At 47.5% G+C, this 20,514-nt stretch overlaps 1 protein-coding gene across 1 annotated transcript in view; it reads right to left on the bottom strand.

Moving 5' to 3' along the window:
• The window catches only part of ACOXL (acyl-CoA oxidase like), a 344,180-nt gene that overhangs the window by 269,589 nt on the left and 54,077 nt on the right, over positions 1–20,514 (bottom strand). The window contains exons 4-9 of the mRNA XM_042930333.1: positions 20,422–20,508; positions 20,002–20,100; positions 15,695–15,809; positions 14,175–14,261; positions 12,303–12,375; positions 8,040–8,172 (exon numbers count right to left, since the gene is read on the bottom strand). Of these exons, the coding sequence (XP_042786267.1) occupies positions 8,040–8,172; positions 12,303–12,375; positions 14,175–14,261; positions 15,695–15,809; positions 20,002–20,100; positions 20,422–20,508 (594 nt within the window). The remainder of the gene's footprint in view (positions 1–8,039; positions 8,173–12,302; positions 12,376–14,174; positions 14,262–15,694; positions 15,810–20,001; positions 20,101–20,421; positions 20,509–20,514) is intronic.

Below are 20,514 nucleotides of genomic sequence, written 5' to 3' on the forward strand. Positions count from 1 at the left end.
TGAGAGACCCGGAGACCTCATTTAGAAATGGCTGCACCGGACTCTTATCTCTGAGGTCGCTTCCAACCATAAAAATCTCAGGGCTCTCCTTCTATGAAGGGTTATTCTCCATACCATCGCCACGCCCTCTCCCCTCCTGCCAGTGTAACCCCTGGAGGCCTCCTCACAGGGAGCCCCTCACAGTGCTGAAGTATCTCAGTTCCCTGGCTACACCAGGAGCTCCCGGGGGGCACACACCTGCTCCCGGTCAGCTCCGCTCACCTACCCACAGCGTCTCATCCAACATGTGCTCACAGAATCGAAGTACATTCGAAACGGTAATTCTTTAAAATAACCACTTCAAAAATTCACGTCATGTGCTACTTCTCTGTAGTTGTACTGGATCCTTAGCTCTTTGCTCTTTGGGGGAAAAGGCAGCAGATGTGCCTTTTAAAGAATCAATGTTTAAATTTCAGTTGTTAAAAATGCAAACTGCCATGGAAACACCACAGATAAAATTTTTCACCATTTTCACGCCCGCCCCAAATGCTGCAAACTTATTTTTTAAGACATTTGTGAGTCAAATTATATCCTGAAGAGTCATCCAGATAACTGCATCCTACATACAATCTTGGTCTTGAGCCAGACAGTTACTCAGCTGATGCACCCCCATTCTCCTTATATTGACCACTTTGTAATAATCAGCACTCATAGCTGACAAGGCGCTAAACTGATGAGAGCAACAAAATCCCAGCCTTTTCTTCCATACAAAAGCAAAGAAATAGAAAAGAAAAATAATCTGCAAGTCATTATTGGTATTTGCTACCCTCTGGCGGTCAACCTGGGGAAGAAGTTTCTACACCAGAAAACTGGAAGCTATTTCACAGATGGCCCCTCTGAGGCTCACCCAGCTCAAACCCTTTATCCATCCCATGGGTCTTCCCCGGCATTGGAACAAGTCCTGCTACTCTGCCCCTTACACCTGTGTATGTATGTGTGAGGACGCTAGAGAAAGAATAATGTCAACCTGAGTAGAACGAGATGAGCAACGTGAATCTACTTCCTCAAAGCATACACGTCTAAAAAGACAAGTATACAACTGACACAGGATGAGCTCCATTTTCAGTGCTCCAACTCTCTGTGATACCAAATGACTGGCCACATCACAAAAGTGTCAACGGAATAAACATCAGTCAACTTTGCCTCCTGAATTTCAATGATACACACACTTGTGAGCATCACACATTTTCAAGACATTACTCTAGGGAACCCATCTCCTCCCCTCACTCTACCCTCCATTATTCCATGCCTCTTGACAAGGCAGAAGTCTCAGTGCGATCATTGTCAGAGTACTTCCATTTCCATCCAATCCCATTCAGTTTAGTCCCCACCCCAAGCCCTCGTGGGTACAAGACCCTACAGAGATGCTTCTTAGTCCTTACTGTTGGGTGAGGGCCAGGCTCTGGAGGATGGTGTATGCCTCTGACTCCTCCTGACACACTCTTGCCTAGGGAGTTTTTCTAAAATATGGTATCCATTAGAAAGGTGACTGCTTTTCTTTAGAACATTCTATAGCTCCCCGTTAACTATGAAATCATTCATGAATGGATCACCCTTGTGTTCAGAGTCTTTGAAGTGGGATGGGTGGGTAGATGGGTGAATGAATGAATGGATGGATGGATGGATGGATGGATGGGTGGATGGATGGATGGATGGATGGATAGGTGAGTGGATCAGTGGATAAACAGATGGATGAATGGGTGAGCTGGATGGACAGATAGATGGACAGACAGATGGATGAATGGACAGGTGGGTCTATAGTGTGAAGATTGACAGGCTGATTGATGAGTGGATGGATGGATGGATAGATGGATGGAGAGGTGAGTGGAAGGAAGGAAGGAAGGAAGGAAGGAAGGAAGGAAGGAAGGAAGGAAGGATAAAAAGACTGCATGACTTTTAGTGCTCTACTGGGACCTACACTAAAGCTGAATAAAAAGACATAGTCTCTGCCCACTAAATGTTCTATTTATAATGATAAAAATAAGATCAAACTGAGTGACAAGAAGGAGAGGTAAACATAAAATGATTCCAGAAGAAAACTACAGTGGGTGACCTCCTAGCAAGAATTAAACAGACAAAAACTTGATATTATCATAGTGGTAGCCACAGAAATTGAGGTTATTAATTTTAGGGACTGAGGGAGCATCAACTCGGAGAAAAATGTCATAGCATCTGGTTCATGGCTGTCAGGGCAGGCAAACTGTCACACTCTGACACGAGCTGCCCAGCCCCAGCCCCAGCCAGTGACTAAAGCACACAGAGCCAGATGCAGGAGCCAGCACCAGGGTAAGAACACTCACATCCCAGACATCTCTGAGGATGTGTCAAAGCCTGGGTGAAGGGGAAGCCCCAAGCTAAGGCCAGAGAACAGCAGGAACACACAGCCTGCTCAGCTGTGTTCACCCAACACGCCATCATGCCCCTTGTGGTTTAAAGAGCTCACTTTGACTCAGAAGGCTCATTTACCCCCTACCTCTTCTTCTTTGTTGTTCTAATTCTCCATGAAACCTTACAGTCAAAGGTCTTGAAAAGGTTATTCAAGGCCAGGATATCCCCGCACTCCCATCAATAGGGGAGAGAGAGACTCTCTTGAAAACGTGGACCCTACCACCTTCCTCAGGCCCTTTATTCATGTCCAACAAGGCTCACTATCAGAAAAGATCATGTTCCCGTCACAAGTTCTGAGTGTCCCACATGAAACCATTTTCTTCCCTTTGCTCTCCCTTCAGCCCCAGGAAGTGGGAAAAGCTATCCACCATCATACATACCGCAACCTTTTATGACTCAGAGAGGGTCATTCACTCTCTCCACTCTTCTCTCAAGACCATGTGTCCTTCACTGCACCCCAGGAAGACAGTCAGATGGCACGGACCTCACTGCTCTCCATCCCATATCCACAGACACCCATGACCACAGACATTTTTCAGCCACATCCAGCTTCAGCCTCATAATTCTCCACTGTCAGCTCAAGCACCAGTACCACAAAGGGCTGAGCATGGGTTATAAACCCAGTTTGGTATCCCCACAACCTCAGAGGTCATTTTCACGATCTACGTTCCTGACCTTGATCACATAAGCCCCCACATCCCTTATAATAATAATAGCAGCCTCCGCGTATTGACGATTTAGTGTATGCCTGCACCCTAGAAGCCCTTTACAGGTGCTGACCCACTCAGGCCTGTATTACAACAGCTCTACGAGGCAGTGCTGTGTTTCTTTTTAGGGGCGTGGCGAGGCTCAGTGACTTGCCAAGGTCATGCAGAGGCAGGCTGCAAATCCAAGAGGCTGGTTCCGGAGTCCATGCTGTTAATGGCCTCTGGAGTAAGCACAACATTCCAGCTGTTTCCATGCATGTCACTCCCACACATCTCAACCGAACAACTTTATATGGGGCATCTTCCCTCTGCCTGCCTCAGCACTGGCACTAGGATAAGGCGAGAAGGAGGAGCACGGCTCCCAGCAGCTGCAGACCTGGTTGGCGGCTGTGGTGAGGATCTTCCTCAGCCAACAACTCACAGGCCAGCTCACGGCCTTCTGTGGCCCAAAGCTGTAACTCAGCTAATTGGGCAGCTCATGAACATGCCTGAGAACCTCCAGCTTCTTAGGTTTCATGTAGTGCATTTGGGCTGCCCCTGTTCCCACCGAAGTCAACCGTATCTTTCAATAATATCTACATGTCAATCTTATCTACACAACATACTAGGGTATGACCTTCCTTCCGTCTCCCTTACCAAGGACCAGCAGAGTCAGCCTATGTATATTCAATGCCCACCTTGGACAGATTCCTTTAACCTCCTCATGCCTCAGTTTCCCCATATACCAACGGAACTCTCTCAGAGCTGTTGTGAGGAGAAAGAAGTTAACACCTGTAAAGCACATATTACATGTAGAGTCCGAAGGAAGGGGTTAGCAACATCCTTCTTCCCTGCCACCCTGGAATGGGTCGAGGGGTTGGGGTGTGGGGCATGAGAATAAACACGTGTTGAATGCTTAGTTCACAAATCAGTTTGTGGATTCTGATGCATTCTTCATTCATTCTGTCAACTCCTACTCGCTGTGCTCCTACTATGTGCCCTACCATGTGGGAAGCTGAACACTCAGCCGTGAATGAAGCCGGCAGGGCCCGCACTGCAATGAGCTTTTAGGCTAGCAAGGACGCAGAAACGGCCTATCATGTCTTTAGCTGGCCATAACCATAATAAATGCTGCAAGGGGGAGTGCAGTGCCTTGGGCACATGACAGAAGCACCACCCATAGGCTGTGACCTTTCTGAAGAAGGGACACTCGCCTGAGCTCTGACATGTACACGAAAACTCACCAAGTGAAAAGTGGGGGTGGGCTTGCTAGGCAGCACAACAGCATGTGAGAAGGAGGGTGGAGTGAGAAGTCATGCAAGTCACTAGAGACCAGAAGAGAACTTGGGCCATGATCCTAGGGGCCCTGGGAGGCCAGGAGGGTGACAAGGTGGCTGGGACAGGGCTGGAAAGTTACAACGGTAGGCATCCGCTCTGCACAAGGGTTCTCCAAGTGCGGTGCCCAACCAGTAAAGGCAGCATCACCTGGGAACTTGCTGCAAATGCAGGCTCCCCAGCCCCTCCCAGAGCGGCTCAGGACTCTAGGGGAGAGACCCCGCTTCTGTGCAATACCTACTTTAAAAGACTAGGGAGGGGCTCAGTCGGTTAAGCGGCTGACTTTGGCTCAGGGGTCATGATCTCACTGTCCGTGAGTTCGGGCTCTGTGTGGACAGCTCGGACGGAGCCTGGAGCCTGCTTCAGATTCTGTCTCCCTCGCTCTCTGCCCCTCCCCCGATTGCACTCTCTCTCTCTCTGTCTCTCTCTCTCTCTCTCAAAAACAAATGAACGTCAAAAAAAAGAAAAAGACTAGGGAAGACCCTTAGGCGAGCGGGGACCGGCTTGTCTTATGCTGAAATATCTACTTCCACACAAAATTAACCCAAAATGATGGGCTAGACCTCCTTCACATTTCACACTCCCTCTACTTCTGCCTCCAAACTCATGGTGACTTTCCCCCACTTCTCTCCTCCTTCTGGAAAGGCCTCCCAGCCTCCCCACTTCAGCTACAGAGCCCTCCCAAGCCCCCACCTCCCACCCCTGCCAAACATCTTGGTTTCCTTTTCCTTTTGTTCCTGCTAATCACTTAATCTGGCACAGCACTCTGGACACAAATTGGAGGAAGGCTATTAAGGCAAGCCTTTAAGAGAAAAATCTGAAAATGCTGAGAAACTATGGAAATGAGAGAGAACCATGAAGAATAAGACATCTGGGCAAAGTTTAAAAGGACGGGGCATGCTCAGCCTTGAGCAAAATGTCACCATGGGGAGCCGCGGTGACAGTTTTCTAATACATGAGGAATGCACGGAGGAGAAAAGGATCCATTTTTCCACTCATCAGCGAGAGCAGAACAAGCAGGGCCGTCTTAGGTTTCAGCCGAGAAAACATCTGTCATGCGTTTGAGCCCTAGGAGAGGAGGAGTTGCCAAGAGGACGGGTGAGATCATCCTCGCCCGAGACGCGCGCGATGAGATCACAGTGGCCAGGGTCGCTGTCCATCAGGGCCGAGCGCAGCGGGGGCACCCGAACTGTGCAGAGTCGCAGGCTCCGCGAGCGGGTCTCCCTGTCACAGAGTCGACCTGCCTCCTGGGCAGGGCAGGTGCTGACTCACGGCCACTGCATTTTGCTTCAGATACAGAGGAATCCAAAGGAAACTACGCACTTGTGCAAAACGTCTCAGACTTGCCTCGTTACCTGCAGGCCAGGATTCCAGGCATCTGTTTTCCTGGAAAAGCCCATTCATTCCTTTCTTACAGCCAGCTGCTGTCTTCCCAGCAACAGCGGCACTGGCAACAGGCATCACGTCAGTAATGGCTCGGAGCTATTGAACATCTGCTCTGTGCCAATGCTCTACACACCCCCCTCACTCATGCCTCACCGTTATCACAAGGCCCGTTTCACAGGCAAAGAAACTAAGGCTTAAGGAGGGCTCTTGATTTGCCCACAACCCCACTGCTGGTCATGTCCAGGCTGAGACTGGAGCCCTCGGTTTTCTGACTTCAGAGCCCATGATCAAGATAATGCCTCTACGGTGCCAGCGTTCAGTAGAATGGAGAATGCACACCTTTTAAAAAATCAGCCACTCTGGGGGCGCCGGGGCGGCTCAGCCAGTTAAGCGGCCGACTCTTGATTTGGGATCAGGTCATGATCTCACGAGTCATGAGTTCCAGCCCTGCGTTGGGCTCCCCGCTGACAGCGCAGAGCCTGCTTGGGATGCTCTCTCTCCCTCTCCTTGCCCGTCCCCTGCTCATGCTGTCTCTCTCTTTCTCTCTCTCTCTCTCAAAATCAAATAAACATAAAAGAAAAGAATCATCCACTCTGTCTCCTCTCTCCCATCTTCTTTGCTCCAGATCTGGTGATACTTAAAATCAAGTCTCTTCCAGAAGGTCTGCCACTTCCCCATCTCTGCTGTCCTGATCCTGCCCCTCGGGACTCCAGCACTAGGCTGAATGAGCTAATGGGGCTGCCGGCAGCCTGGGCGTCCTTCACACAGCATCGCCCACTCGGAAACATAAAGCATAGGCTTTCTGCACTGCCTTCTAGCCGGGAGCCAGCAGGGGCCTTCATGTTCACTGAGCACACTCTCCGCAAAGGGACCCCAAGGCTCCTGCCATCACAGGGGATATTATGCAGATCCTGCCATCGAGGCACCAGCTGATCCTGAATCCGATTTTGTCCCATCTACAACGTAATTCTCAGCTCACTGGCTTCTCTCCTTTTGCCTCTTTCTGGAGTCTCGAAATGGCTGCAATGGTTTCTATGACAGACTTGAAGAAGAAGTCCTCCTCAGCACTCTGATGCTGTGCTGGATAGAGCCTTGGCCTCACCTCTGCACCCAGTTCATCACAAGCTCATTCATTTGTCAGATGATTCAGCTAAGGGGACCAACCAGCTGAGCCACTCCTGACGCGGGGCTTCAGAATTGAACACCCTTTAAGGGCCGCCGAAAAACAAGGGCGGGAAGCAGTGCCCATGGGCAGACTTGAGGTCACTGGCTCGGTACGGAGTGTGGGTGTTCACGGCATCACAGTCGTACCAGCTGACAGGAAACACAAAACACAGGGAAGCTCCTGTCAGGCAGGCTTCCTGGGAAGCCGGACCAACACAGTGGAAATGAGTAAAGAAGGATTTTCCTGCTAGTCAGACGACTTTGTGCTGATGTCAGGTGAATGAAATTTATTCCTTCTTGATGGAAAAATTGGATTCAAGCCACAATGTATATTCATGGGTTTCTTAATTTTTCTTCCAGCTCCACCAAGCTCAGTGGAGCTTAAAGCAGGCTTTTCCCTCATGCAAAGAGATGAAAAGGGCCCAGAGAACAGATAATGCTGAGCCTTGAGGAGGAGGAGGAGGAGGAGGAGGAGGAGGAGGAGAAGGAGGAGGAGCAGGAGCCTTCCAGAACTTTCCTCTCTGGGCTGCTCTTTCCAAACTAGTTGGTATTGGGGCAGGTATGGGAGGAGGCGAGGTAGAGATGCCTTCCGGGGGTCTGGCTTCATGGACTCCAACCTGTGACGCTGAATGTCACACCCCAAAAAAGCCACACGACCACCAAAGCTCCCCAGTAAACTCAGCTGAGATATGCCAGCCTTCCCTCACGTGTCAGCTTTTAGCTGCTTCTCCAGCAGATGCGTCTGTTCTGAATGACCCGTTCCCCCAGGGTCAAAGTTTGTGGCTCTTTTGCCACAGTGCCTATGTTCCACCCACCGTAATCGGCAGCACATCTAAGATGCCGATGGATAGGATCCCATGATAAGAAGGGTGCAGAAATGCTCTCTGGGTATGGCCAACTGGCGCTTCTCAGTATCTAACCATGAACCTTAGCCACATTATACCAACTGTGGCTCAGGAAACTCAGCTCCTGAAACTGTTACCCATCCCTGGAATAAGCAGAGAATAAACAGTGATGTAAATTCAAATCAGAGTCGACTACCTTCGTGGCACCCATAGCTTGGAAAGTCACAGCTAACCTTGAAGGGGTCGGCGCTGCCAGCATCCCGTTGAATCTTGCACTCTTGTTCTTAATAGGGGAAGGGGACCGCCCATCTGGAGCCACAGAGCCAAACCTAGGGTAGGGAAGAAGCAGGTGGAAAAGAGGGGCAGGGTTAACACAAAAGAAGAACTTGGCACCACTAGAAAGGATACCATATGCACACACAGGGATGTCCCACAGGTCTCTGGAACCGCCCTCGCAAGATAGCAGAGTCAAGGGTGAGGCAAGATCTCCTCAGGAGACTCTGACAAAGGCTTGACCCATGAAAAGTAAAAGCAGGTTCCCTGCCACCACCAGCCTGTGACTCAGTAGCGGCTCCTGGCAAAAGGAAGGATGAGGACCACCCTCATTGAGCCAACGGCGGAGCCCGAGTGTGAAGACCACACATCTATCCGCTTTTTTGTGGTTGATATACAATTCAAATACCATAAAATCCCTTCTAAAGCATGCAATGCAATGGTTTTTAGCACCTTCACAAACTTGTACAACCATTACCACTATCCAATTCCACAACATTTCACCACCCCAAAAGGAACCTCACACTATTAGCGGTCACTCCCCATCACACCCCCAGGCCCTGGAAACCATGAAGCTGCTCTCTATCTCTGTGGATGTGTCTTCTCTGGACATTTCACATCAGCGGAATCATACCACGTGTGGCTTTTGTGTCTGCCTCCATTCACTCAGCTCACTGTGTTCAAGGTTCATGCGTGGTTTAGCATGTATCATATACTTCCTTCCTTTTCGTGGGCCAATGATATTCCATTGTCTGGAGTCACCGTATTTTGCTTATCCATTCATCCGTTGATCGGCACTTGGGTCGTTTCCCCTTCTACGGATACTATGAATATTTACGCTATGCACACGTGTGTACAAGTTTTTGGGCGGACGTGTTTTCAACTCTCTTGTGAACAATGTTCCCACACCTCCCCAGGAACAGAGCTGCCGCTGGCTCCTACGAAAATTTTGAACTTTTGAAGAAGTGCCAAACTCTTTTCCAAATCAGCAACACCATTTACATTCCCACCAGCAGCGTAGGAGGGTTTCCATTTTTCCACATCCTCGCCAACCCTTATTATGGCCTGCCTCTTTTATTATAGCCATCTGAGCAGGTGCAAAATGGTGTCTCATTGCGGTTTTGATTGGCATTTCCCTAATGACAATGAGGCTGAGCATCTTTTCATGTGCTCAGTAGCCATTTGCATATCTTCTTGGGAGAAATGTCTATTCAGATCTTTGCTCATTTTTCAAGTGGGTCATTTTTCTTTTTATTGTTGAACGGTAATAGTTCCTTTCGTATTCTGGATACTACATATGTACGATTTGCAAATGGCCTACATGGTATACACGTATCATATATATATTACAACATATGTGATTTCCAAATATTTTCTTCCATTCTGTGCATCGTCTTTTCACTTTCTTCATAGTGTCCTTTGAGTTGCAAAAGTTTTTTAATTTCACTCAAGTCTAATTTATCTCTGTTTTTGTTTGATTGTTTGTGCTTTAGTGCTTAAATTAAGGTCACAAAGATTCACACCCAAGTTTTCTTCTAAGAGCTTTACAGTTTTGGCCCTTACATTTACATCTATGATCTTTTTTTTTTTTTTTTTTTTTTTTTTTTTGAGAGAGAGAGAGTGAGAGAGCTTAAGTCAGGGAGAGGGGCAGAAGAGGAGGGGAGAGAGAGAGAGAGAGAGAGAGAGAGAGGGAGAGAGAGAGAGAGGGAGAGAGAGAGAGAGAGAGAGAGAGAGAGAGAGAGAATCTCCAGCAGACTCCACCCTCAGTGCAGAGCCCGCTTGCAGGGTCGATCCCACAGTCCTGGGATCATGACCCGAGCTGAACTCAAGAGCTGGATGCCCAGGACACCCAACCGCCTGAGCCACCCAGGCGCCTCTATCTGTGATCCATTTTGAGTTAATTTTTATATATGGGATGAGATAAGAGTCCAAATTCAGGCTTTTGCATGTGAATACCCAGTTGTCCCCACACTATTTCTTGAAAAGACTATTCTTTCCTCGTTAAATTGTCTTATCACCCTTGTTGAATATTTATTTCCCATAAATGTAAGAATTTATTCCTTGACTCTCCATTCTACTTCACTGTCTGCATATCTATCCTTATGCCAATACAGTGGTTTTTCTTTTTCTTTTTTGCCTCCCACCTGCTTTCAGGGGGATCCACTGTAATAATCACACTGTCTCAATTACTATAGATTTGTAATAAATTTTCAGATCAGAAGTGTGAGTCTCCTACTTTGTTCTTCTTTAGCAAGATTGTTTTGGCTATTCTGAATCTCTTGTGTTGCCATATAAATTTTAGGATCAGTTTCTCAATTTCTTTCAGAAATTGAAAAAAAAAGGTAACTGGGATTTTCATAGGGATTCCAATGAATCTGAACATCTATTTATTGGAATACATTTTATCAACACCCCAAAAATGGGGCTCCTCCTTCAAAATACCTGTGTTGCGACTGCTGTTCTCTGGTATATTAGGGGGCAGTTTAAATACCAATGGAATGGCTTTAAAATCAAATCTTGCTTGGGGCACATGGGTGGCTCCATCGGTTAAGTGTCCTACTCTTGATTTAGGCTCAGGTCATGATCTCACGGTTCGTGGGATCACAATCTGAGTCAAAATCAAGAGTCATCAATCCCTGAGTCGAGTTCCACGTTGACAGCCTGGACCCTGCTTGGGATTCTCTCTCTCTCCCTCTCTCCCTCTCTCTCTCTCTCTCTGAAAATAAATAAACTGTAAATATAAAATAAAATCTTGCTTATCAAAAAAAAAATCTATGTTATTCTCAAACCTCCTACAGATCATGTAGTTCACTATCACTTTTCTTTCTGGTTGAATCTAACTTTCTAATCTCGAGGGCATTGGATGAATGCTAAACCAATGGGTCCAGCTTCTGGCAGACTGGCCAGGCCACTGAGAGCTCATTAGAGTGGATGAGACATGGGGAGCTCCACATGTGGCTTTCCTTCCCTCTTCCCCATCTCCCAGAGCGGAGTGCGGCTGATAAGTGGCCAGGAAATGTGCAGGCACCTCTGGGGAAGGCTGGCAGTCCTCAGGGCTGCTGTCACGGGCACAGATAGCTCCTGAGGGGGCCTAAGGGTTTCAGCACACATCAGGATCACTGCGAAGATGCTTTCGTTGTTTCTATTTTATTTCCTACCACTTCAGGGCGGGGGAGGTGGGTAGTCAACAGAATTTGGTCCTTTTACAGTTTGTTTCCCACACATTTTTCTGAAACTTTTGGCATCTGCTGGCAAGGGCTTGCAGGCAATGAAAAGGAGTGAAGTGTTAAAGAAAAATCTATCATAAAGCAGGGAGACAGCTGATTATGCACAGCTTGATTGATTGCTTTTTCACAGATTTCAATAGCACTGGAGGTCAGGATTTTCATCGGATACATGAAATGCTGTTGAGAAAAATAAAGGTAATTCGTGTTTCTTGGCCTTGGCAAAGCGTAATGTGAACCCCTAGAGCTCCACCCTCAAAGTGCGCCCGAAGAAGAAGCCTTCACCTCATCATTTAACCCACCCCTGACACCAGTGGGATGCTGGGAAATAGTGACACTGAGCATCTCTGACATTATCCATCCAAGTAGTACGGGTTACAACAGCCTATTAAGCTGAAAGGCGGTACCTTATCTCCTGCCACCCGCAAAGAAGACAAACACTACCTGGTGTATAATAGAAAAAAAATTTTTTTTTCAAGGAAACAACCGAAATCCCCAACAATAAGGGATGGATTACATAAATCATAGATCACTTATTCAATAGTCTATCATGGCAATATTGAAAATGGTAATGCGTATATGTAATTACTGTTGCATAAAAACATTTGACATAATGTTAAACAGGAATTAAGAATTATAAAACATAGAATTTATAAGTGGATCTCATGCAGTAAAAATTAAACATACCTCTCTCCGTTTGGACATTAGCATGGAAAAAAAGTCTAGAGTTGCACATCAGAGTGTGTGCAACAATCATTAAGTCTGGGTAACAGCATTCTGGGTAATATTCATTTATTTCTATTTCTGTATCTACATTTTCCAGTGGGTAGTCAAGAGACTTCTGGGAGTGGTTCGAAGACGGCCTAGACGTGCAGCCCGCGAGACGGAGATACCAGGCCTAGTTTGGGAGAGCAACGAGATCATACACACAGTCAACCTGAGTTAAAGAGAAAACTACTCACTTATCCAGAAGGTTCTCCCTTGGAATCCGAACCTCGCGAAATATTAAAATCCCATTATCCACACCACGCAGGCCTAGAGAGAGCAGAAGAGAGCTGCAGGGGGCAAATCCGTGCTAGCATCTGAACCACTACCCCTGCTCCTTCCCAGGCCTGTCTCCACTAAAACTCAAAACCCTTTTTTTCACTCCCAGAATGGCTGATGCTTCCCTATTTGGGGTGGGGGTGGGGATGCTCTCTGTTTTCTTGAGGAGCTGTGCCTTCTGTGCTCCTGGGCTCAGGTGGAGGATCTCGGTGCTGTGACTTGGAAAGGAAGAGCTCTAGGCAACAGAAGGAATGTCAGCCTGAACTCAGAGAAGGCAGGAAAGCCGCTTACTCCTCCGGTGATAGAGAAGTCAAATTTTTCCTCTTTCCCAGTGCTTCCTTCCCAGCACAAGGGGTACATGTGTGAAGCCAAGTGTCTAAAAAGACAAGAGAAAATGGCCACAAGAACAGCAGTGGGTGGCTGGGGTGACCCAACTCCCCAGAAGGTTCCTGAAAGCCCCTGGGGCCTTTTCCTAATGATACCTATCAGAGTCTGGGGTCTACTTTTTGTTCATTCTGCACTTAGAAAGATTTAATCTGAAGGGGAAAAAAAGTCTTTACTTAGTAAATGTCTTTATTTAGAACATCACCCCTTGACAAGGACACGGTTGCAGGTAGGAGCTTACAAGGAAACCAAAGCAGACTTTCTGAAGTTGCCTGTGTTTTCAATGTCTGGCACCACTTCACAAGAGCTGGGTCCTCTGCTCAAGAGGTGCTTTCAAGGGGCGAGGCCAGCAAGGGCCTCAGTCACCCCTGAGAGATACAATTAGAGCACTCACAACCCCACCCGCAGCCCATTCCAGCAGCCATGGCGGCGGTCAGTAAACACTGACAGGCCAAGGCGAGACTATCCCCTCCACCGAAGGATCGGCTTCTTGTCCCTCTTTTCTTTTTCTTCTTTCCTTTTTCTTCTCCCCACCTGTTTCTTTGGTTTGGTTTGGCCTTGGCTGTGGACAACCGGTGGAGCCCACGGGTATGGCCTGCTCTCACCAAGTGTTATAAATTGAATTGTGCCCCCGCCCTCCAAAATCCACACGTTCGAGTTCTAACCCCCAGTACTTATGAATGTGACCTTATTTGCAGATAGGGTCTTTACAGAGGTAACGAAGTTAAGAAAAGATCATTAGGGTTGCCCTAATCCAATGGACTGGTGTCCTTATTAAAAGGGGACATCTGAACACAGACACGCACACGAGAAGGGAGAACGCCATATAAGCATGGAGACAGCCACGGACAAGCCAAGGAGAGAGGCCTGGCACAGATTCCCCCTCACAGCCCTCAGAAGGAACCAACCCTGCCAGCACCTTGGCCTTGGACTTAGAGCCTCCAGAGCTGTGAGACAATACAGTGCTGTTGTTTAAGCCACTCAGCCTGCGGTACAACAGCCCCAGCAAACCGGGTCGGTCCTTAGGATTCATCAGGGGCCTCCTGGGCACCAACACCAGGCTGTGGCTCAGGGGCAGGAGAGAGAGCACCTCAACCCACCCTCTGAGAGCCCACACATCCAAGAAGAGGAGAGGAGGCAAAATTACCCAGGGCGAAGCTGCCTCGTGACTAGAAAATGCGAGAGGCTGGGAGAAAATGAGGCCAGTGCACATTCCTAAATGGCAATCCTCAACATTCCCCAACAGCTCTCACATAAAAGACTCTCATCGGGCTTCAAAATCAGAGTCTTCTCTGCCTTCACTGCTCTGGTGAATTATTATAGATCCTCCCTCGGGTTGGGGGAGGGAGGCAGGGAGCAGCAAAAGATGCAGATGAGGGTAGGAGAGGGGTCACCTGGGGACTCACCGTCTTTGTACATCGTATCAACGGCCGTCACTCCTGGGTACAAGCTTCCGTTTTCATCGCGGACAGGAACAGTGCAACAGTGGGGCCCTAAGGATGACAAAGAGACAGCGCGAAACTCTCTTTTCAGGGCACTTGCGTGGCTCAGTCAGTTAAGCATCTGACTAGATTTCAGCTCAGGTCACGATCTCATGGTTCAGGGGATCGAACCCCGAATCAGGCTTTGTGCTGCCAGTGCACAATCTGCTTGGGATTCTATCTCCCTCTCTCTCTGCCCCCCCCAACCCCCACTCGCTCTCTATCTCTCTCAAAAATAAATAAATAAGCATTAAAAAAAAAAAATAAACTCTCTTTTCTAAAGATATAATTAGAGCTTTATTCATTTCCTGGGACAGTATACAATTGTGTTGATCCTGAAGCTCAGCCAGTTCTATGACTGAATCGTATACAGCAGTCCCCCCGCCCTTGTTCACAGGGATATGTTCCAAGACCCCAGTGAATGCCTGAAACCACAGATAGTACCAACCCCATCTATACATGCCATGCGTTTTCCTATACATACATACCTATGATAATGTTTAATTTAGGAATAAGGCCCAGTAAGAGATTAACAACAATAACTAATAATAAAATAGAACAATTATAACCCTATGCTATAGTAAGAGTTATGCGGGGGCACCTGGGTGGCTCAGTTAGTTGAACGTCCAACTTCAGCTCAGGTCATGATCTCACAGTTCGTGAGTTCAAGCCCCACATGGGGCTCTCTACTGTCAGCAGAAAACCCGCTTTAGATCCTCTGTCCCCCTCTCTCTGCCCCTCGCCCGCTTGTGCTCTCTCAAAAATAAATAAACATTTAAAAAAAAAATTTTTTTTAACGTTTATTTATTTTTGAGACAGAGAGAGACAGAGCATGAACAGGGGAAGAGCAGAGAGAGAGGGAGACACAGAATCCGAAACAGGCTCCAGGCTCTGAGCTGTCAGCACAGAGTCCGACGCGGGGCTCGAACTCACGGACCGTGAGATCATGACCTGAGCCGAAGTCGGACGCTTAACCGACCAAGCCACCCAGGCGCCCCTAAACATTTTTTAAAAAGAGGTACATGACTGTGCTCTCTCTGTCTCAAAATATCTTCTTACATTGCACTCACCCTTCTCTTGATGGTATGAGATGATGAGATGTGCGGGGAATGATGTAGGCCCTGGGATGCAGAGAACACTACTACTGACCCTCTGACCGCACATCAGAAGAAGGATCATCTCTTTCCAGGCTACAGCTGACTGCAGGTAACGGAAACCACGGAAAGCAAAACTGTGGGTAAGCGGGGGGGTGGGGGGACGGGACTACTGTCATGCCAAAATGTAATCATAAATTTTGTCATCGTAAATATTTAAGAGATAAAGTTGGTACTGAATTTTATGCAAGCCAAAAACGGTGCCGTAAAATGCACTTTCAGGGTAAAGCACTTGCTGGAAAATAGTAACCGTAAAGGAAATTATTCTCGCTTTCTGCGCCAGCAACAAACCTTGAGACCTTCCATTTATGATGAGCTGAGCAAACACGGCCGCGTAATTCCCACGCATCGCGTTTCCGACGAACATCTTCTCAGCATTTTCACACGGCGTGTCAATTACGAACTCCTACACAGAAAAAGCGCGTTCGAGTTTCTGCTTTCTTATGGCTCATTTCAACCCGTTGGCTCAGTGCAGTAAAGACTGTGAAATAGAACCACATCATGACCTCACAGCAGAGGAGCAGGCAAAACCCCCCAACCCCTGGTGATATATACTCTCACTCCCAAACACCCCACTGGCAAGGCTCACAGGGAAAGACGGGACATCTAATGACCTGGGACCCCTAGCTGGATGAGTCCACATCTATGTGTTTTATTTTGCCTGCTGGGCATTGCCCCTTCTGGCCAAATGACTTAGTTCCTCATGCCCTCCACTCTTGCCCAGGCCTTAAAAATCCCTACCTCATTGATATGGGTCTGTTGTTTAAATAGCAACCAACTGAGGGCCAAAACCATATGCCTGGCTGATAGCAAGCCTAATAGACAACGATGACCTATTTCGACCATGGCTTAGAATCTCAGTCCACACAATTCTGATTTTTATAAAAAGAAAAAACCTCATTGGACCCTTAGGATGATCGTTTCAGAACCTGCCCCTCTGTTTTTCTGGTCAATGAAGATAATAATTAAAAGTTCCCCCAAATGCATAAGCCCTTAAACTGAAGCATTGGTAAATAACTCTCCATCTTATAAGGCAAAGAACCTTACAATATGCCACCCAGTTTGTCTCCACAGCATGACCGGGGATTCCAACCCCATACAGCCTGAGATAAACTTGGGTCAGAAGAACACACAGGGCTTTTGTTTTCAGGCTCTGCTCAATCTCGGTCTTCTCTTTCCCCCTCTCCAGAAGCCAGTACAGAATCCCAGTGGAAATGCTCCCCTTCACCTCTAATTCTGCCTGCCACCCGAGTTACCCTTCAACCTCTTGACAAGAAGGGACTGACAATAACTGCCAGCTCTGAATGCGGGGTCCCTGGGACAGGTCGGAGAATCCAGGGGCAACGGCAAAAGGGCAGGATTGCACCTTTAATTGGAGCTGACAGTATCGAAGATGTGGTTGAACTAAACCAACAAGCGACTGATTGTGTGAAGATTATCTCAGAATTCAGATTTTCAGGTGCATAGACTACACTTTCCCACTGGCCAAGAAATACACTCCTGAAGCCTAAGGAAACATTCTCTGACATATGTTTGCACAGGGAAACTTTTAACATGTGCGAGCGCTTTTCAGAAACGTAAGTGGACAAGCTGAATCTTTTTTTAAGAGAAGTCTCTGGAGACTGCCCTTGTCTTATCAGGTCAGCCAGGACTTCTCAAAGAAAGGAATTATTTGAGGCTGGATGCAGTAACAACAACAACAAAAACACCACACACACACACACACACACACACACACACACACACACAAAACATCAAAAAAAACCCCCACAAAACCCCATGTGGTGAAGAGGTGCTTACCCCTGGAGGGTAGGAAGAGAAGTAGTAGAATGACCCTGTCCTGGCAGGAAAGATCTGGTGAGCTGGGGAAGAGGCAGGAGGCCATCCATCCCCGTACACATCTGATATACTCTGGGAAAGGAGGTTTGTCACTTCTGGCAAAGACACTTGATTTGGAAAGTTCGCATAAGCCAAAATGCTGGCATTAAAGCAGGATCTAAATAATGCACACCATGTGTGTTGGTTCCTACCATAATTAGTTGTTGAAGGCCAACCAATTGGTCAGTACTGTAAGCACTAAAACAAAACAAAACAAAACAAAAAAGTCTTTGGCCAGAGAGCTCTTAGCCTCATTCATTTTTGCTATTTAGCACAAAATGTAAAAATAAACCTCTCTCTGGCTTCTTAATTATCCGTACCACTAACCTAGCCACTGTCCAAAAAAATAAAAATAAAACAGCCAACCCACAGAGAAGAACAACCAAGAAAATGTAAGAGATTGGAACAGTCCTTGAGGGAGAGAGGGCTCATTCGATACGCTCTAGCATTTTAAAGGGGAAACGAGGGGGGAAACACAGAAAGCGATGAGGGAGAAACCCGTCCCCTCGCTCTGTCAGTTCTCAGTGGCTTGAGTTTATGATGGGCTCATTCTCTCTCTCACTCCTACCGGAGGCACAGCGCTCTCCAGAGTGTCCTCATCATTATGATTTCAACTTTGCGGCTCCCCTGCAGGAAGCGGCAGCTGCCGAAGCACACCAGGTAGCTAAATCGTTTATGCTGCTTGGGGAAAAGGGGACCCACACGGGGAAGTGATTTTGGCGGGGGAAAAAAAAAAATAATTGTAAAAAGAAACAAATAAATAAGAACTCTGGATGCAGTTCCACCGCCCCCGCCCTTTAACAAGAGCAAGGTGACCTCAGTACCATGGTTTAGGGAGAGAAAAAACTGACCGACCTAAAACCCAAAACATGTTCGGTCAGCATCCCGCCACTGGCAGAGGAGCTCAACTGTTAAGGGCAGTCCCACCCACTTGAACCAGACTCGCTCATTAACCACGTACTCAGAGCCCGTTTTTCCTACCCTCTGTGAGCCTCAGTTTCTCTGCCTAGAAAATAGGGACAATAATACCTTCCTACAAAACTATAGGATAGTTAACACAATGTTACATGTAGACTGCTTAGCCTGATGCCTAGCACACATGTGCTACATTACCAGAAGCGGCTTACCATCACGTTTACCGGATGGTTATTGCGAGGGAAGACAGTAAACTAAACAGAAGGGGATCGACACTGAGCCAGGCGCATAGCAAGCATTCATTAACTGTCAGTCCTTATTCTTGCTATGACCTTGGACATCAATGACTATTGTAGAGAACTATCACCTGGGCAGGACAGGATGAACATAGTCCCAAACAACCATCATTTGAATCTGTCATTCTAAACTCTGATCACCTCTATGGGGCGCCTGGGTGGCTCAGTCGGTTACGCGTCCGACTTCGGCTCGGGTCATGATCTCGCGGTTCGTGAGTTCGAGCCCCACGTCGGGCTCTGTGCTGACAGCTCAGAGCCTGGAGCCTGCTTCAGATTCTGTGTCTCCCTCTCTCTCTGGCCCTTCCCCTCTCGAGCTCTGTCTCTCGCTCTTTCTCTCAAAAATAAATAAACATTTAAAAAAAATGTAAACTCTGATCACCTCTAATTAGCATTTGTGGGCCAGGAAAACCCGCTAACCAAAATTCAGATTCTGAAAGACAAACTCAGAAAAAATGAAGAACAGACTGAGTAGCCATACCTACGCTCATGTACCATACTTGCACACATATATTTACCCAAACTCATTTCTAGAAAGAACTCCAAAATTTATGTATTCCTTTGTAGTTCTTAGGAAAGCCCAAAATCAAATAAGAAACTATGAAGGGGAGTGAAATAAATAAATAAATACTTTCTTTTTTTTTTTAATGTTTACTTATTTTTGAGAGAAAGAGACAAAGCATGAGTGGGAGAGGGGCAGAGAGAGAGGGAGACACAGAATCAAAAGCAGGCTCCAGGCTCCGAGCTGTCAGAACAGGGCCTGATGCGGGGCTCGAACTCACAAACTGTGAGATGAGATCATGACCTGAGTTGAGATGAGATCATGACCGACGCTTAAACAACTAAACCACCCAGGCACCCCAATAGTTACTTTCTTTATTCAGGGGGAGCAGGCTACCCAGGCGCCCCTAGAGAGTCTTGATGAACTGTTTTTTATAAATGAGAATGGAAGGAAAACTAATAAAGTTCATCACATACAGCAAACATAGTAAAAGTTAAGACCGTTTTGTGACATTCTGTTTTGGTTGCCATGTGAATTCTCACGCAGGTCACGGTTAAAAACACGGCCTAATGCCAGCAATGAGGGCGTGGCTCCCGGTAAGGATGCCCCAGCCCACACAGCACCCTCCTGCCACACCGGGCAAAGGGGAGTGCAGACAAAAGCATCTCGTCCAGTCATTTACCTGCTGCTTTCGGGAAGGATGACAAAATGGCTCCAGTACTGTTCTCACAGAGTTGTCACAAGGCATCCAATTCATGAGTGCATGTGGAGAACGTGGAGCGGCGCCCACACATAGTGGGTGCTGTGACTGTGTTGGCCGATATTGCACACGTGAAAGCTGAGCGTATGCCCACCTCCACTGAAGCACTTACCCCTTTGTTCGAATCTGAACACCTCGCGCCAGACAGCACACACAGAGGATAAGAGGTTGGCCTCAGGAAGAAGGAGAGTCCTGTTCTGAACAGGTCTCCTGCCACCCTGAACTGCAGAATGATGGGCAGAATCCTCACCTGCGCAGAGAGGCCAAAGGTGGCTTGGGTCTGGATCCCTCTCACGTCGCTCCCGTGGCCCCTCTCGGTCACTGCGAACATCCCACTGTATTTCTGCCCCTGGAGTTTACCAGACAGTATAAGGGCATTAGCTAGTCAGGAGGTTGCTCTAACGGAGACTTCTCTGATGATCAAGAGTATGAGTGAGAGGGGAAGAGGTGAATTGGAGAGAATTGTAAGAATTCAGCCCAGCGGCAGCTAATGTGATAACAATACAATTTTTAGAAGCTAGTCTTGAAATTCTCATTCTGAACAAGATTCTTGCCGCCACCCATTCTCTGATTTCTTTTCTTGTTCTGCAAACATGCACACGCACACATCTAGCTACTGTGAACTTTTAAGGCTCTCCACGGAAGACATCTATTGAGGTACGTGCCATACCTGGAGTGGCTGAAGCCACTTAGTCACATGTCCCGGGCTTCCAAGATTCCTGACTGCGCCACCAAATAGCCAGTGAATTATTCCACGCTGAAA

The sequence above is a fragment of the Panthera leo genome, chromosome A3 (genome assembly GCF_018350215.1).
Source record: "Panthera leo isolate Ple1 chromosome A3, P.leo_Ple1_pat1.1, whole genome shotgun sequence".
Classification (NCBI taxonomy): domain Eukaryota; kingdom Metazoa; phylum Chordata; class Mammalia; order Carnivora; family Felidae; genus Panthera; species Panthera leo.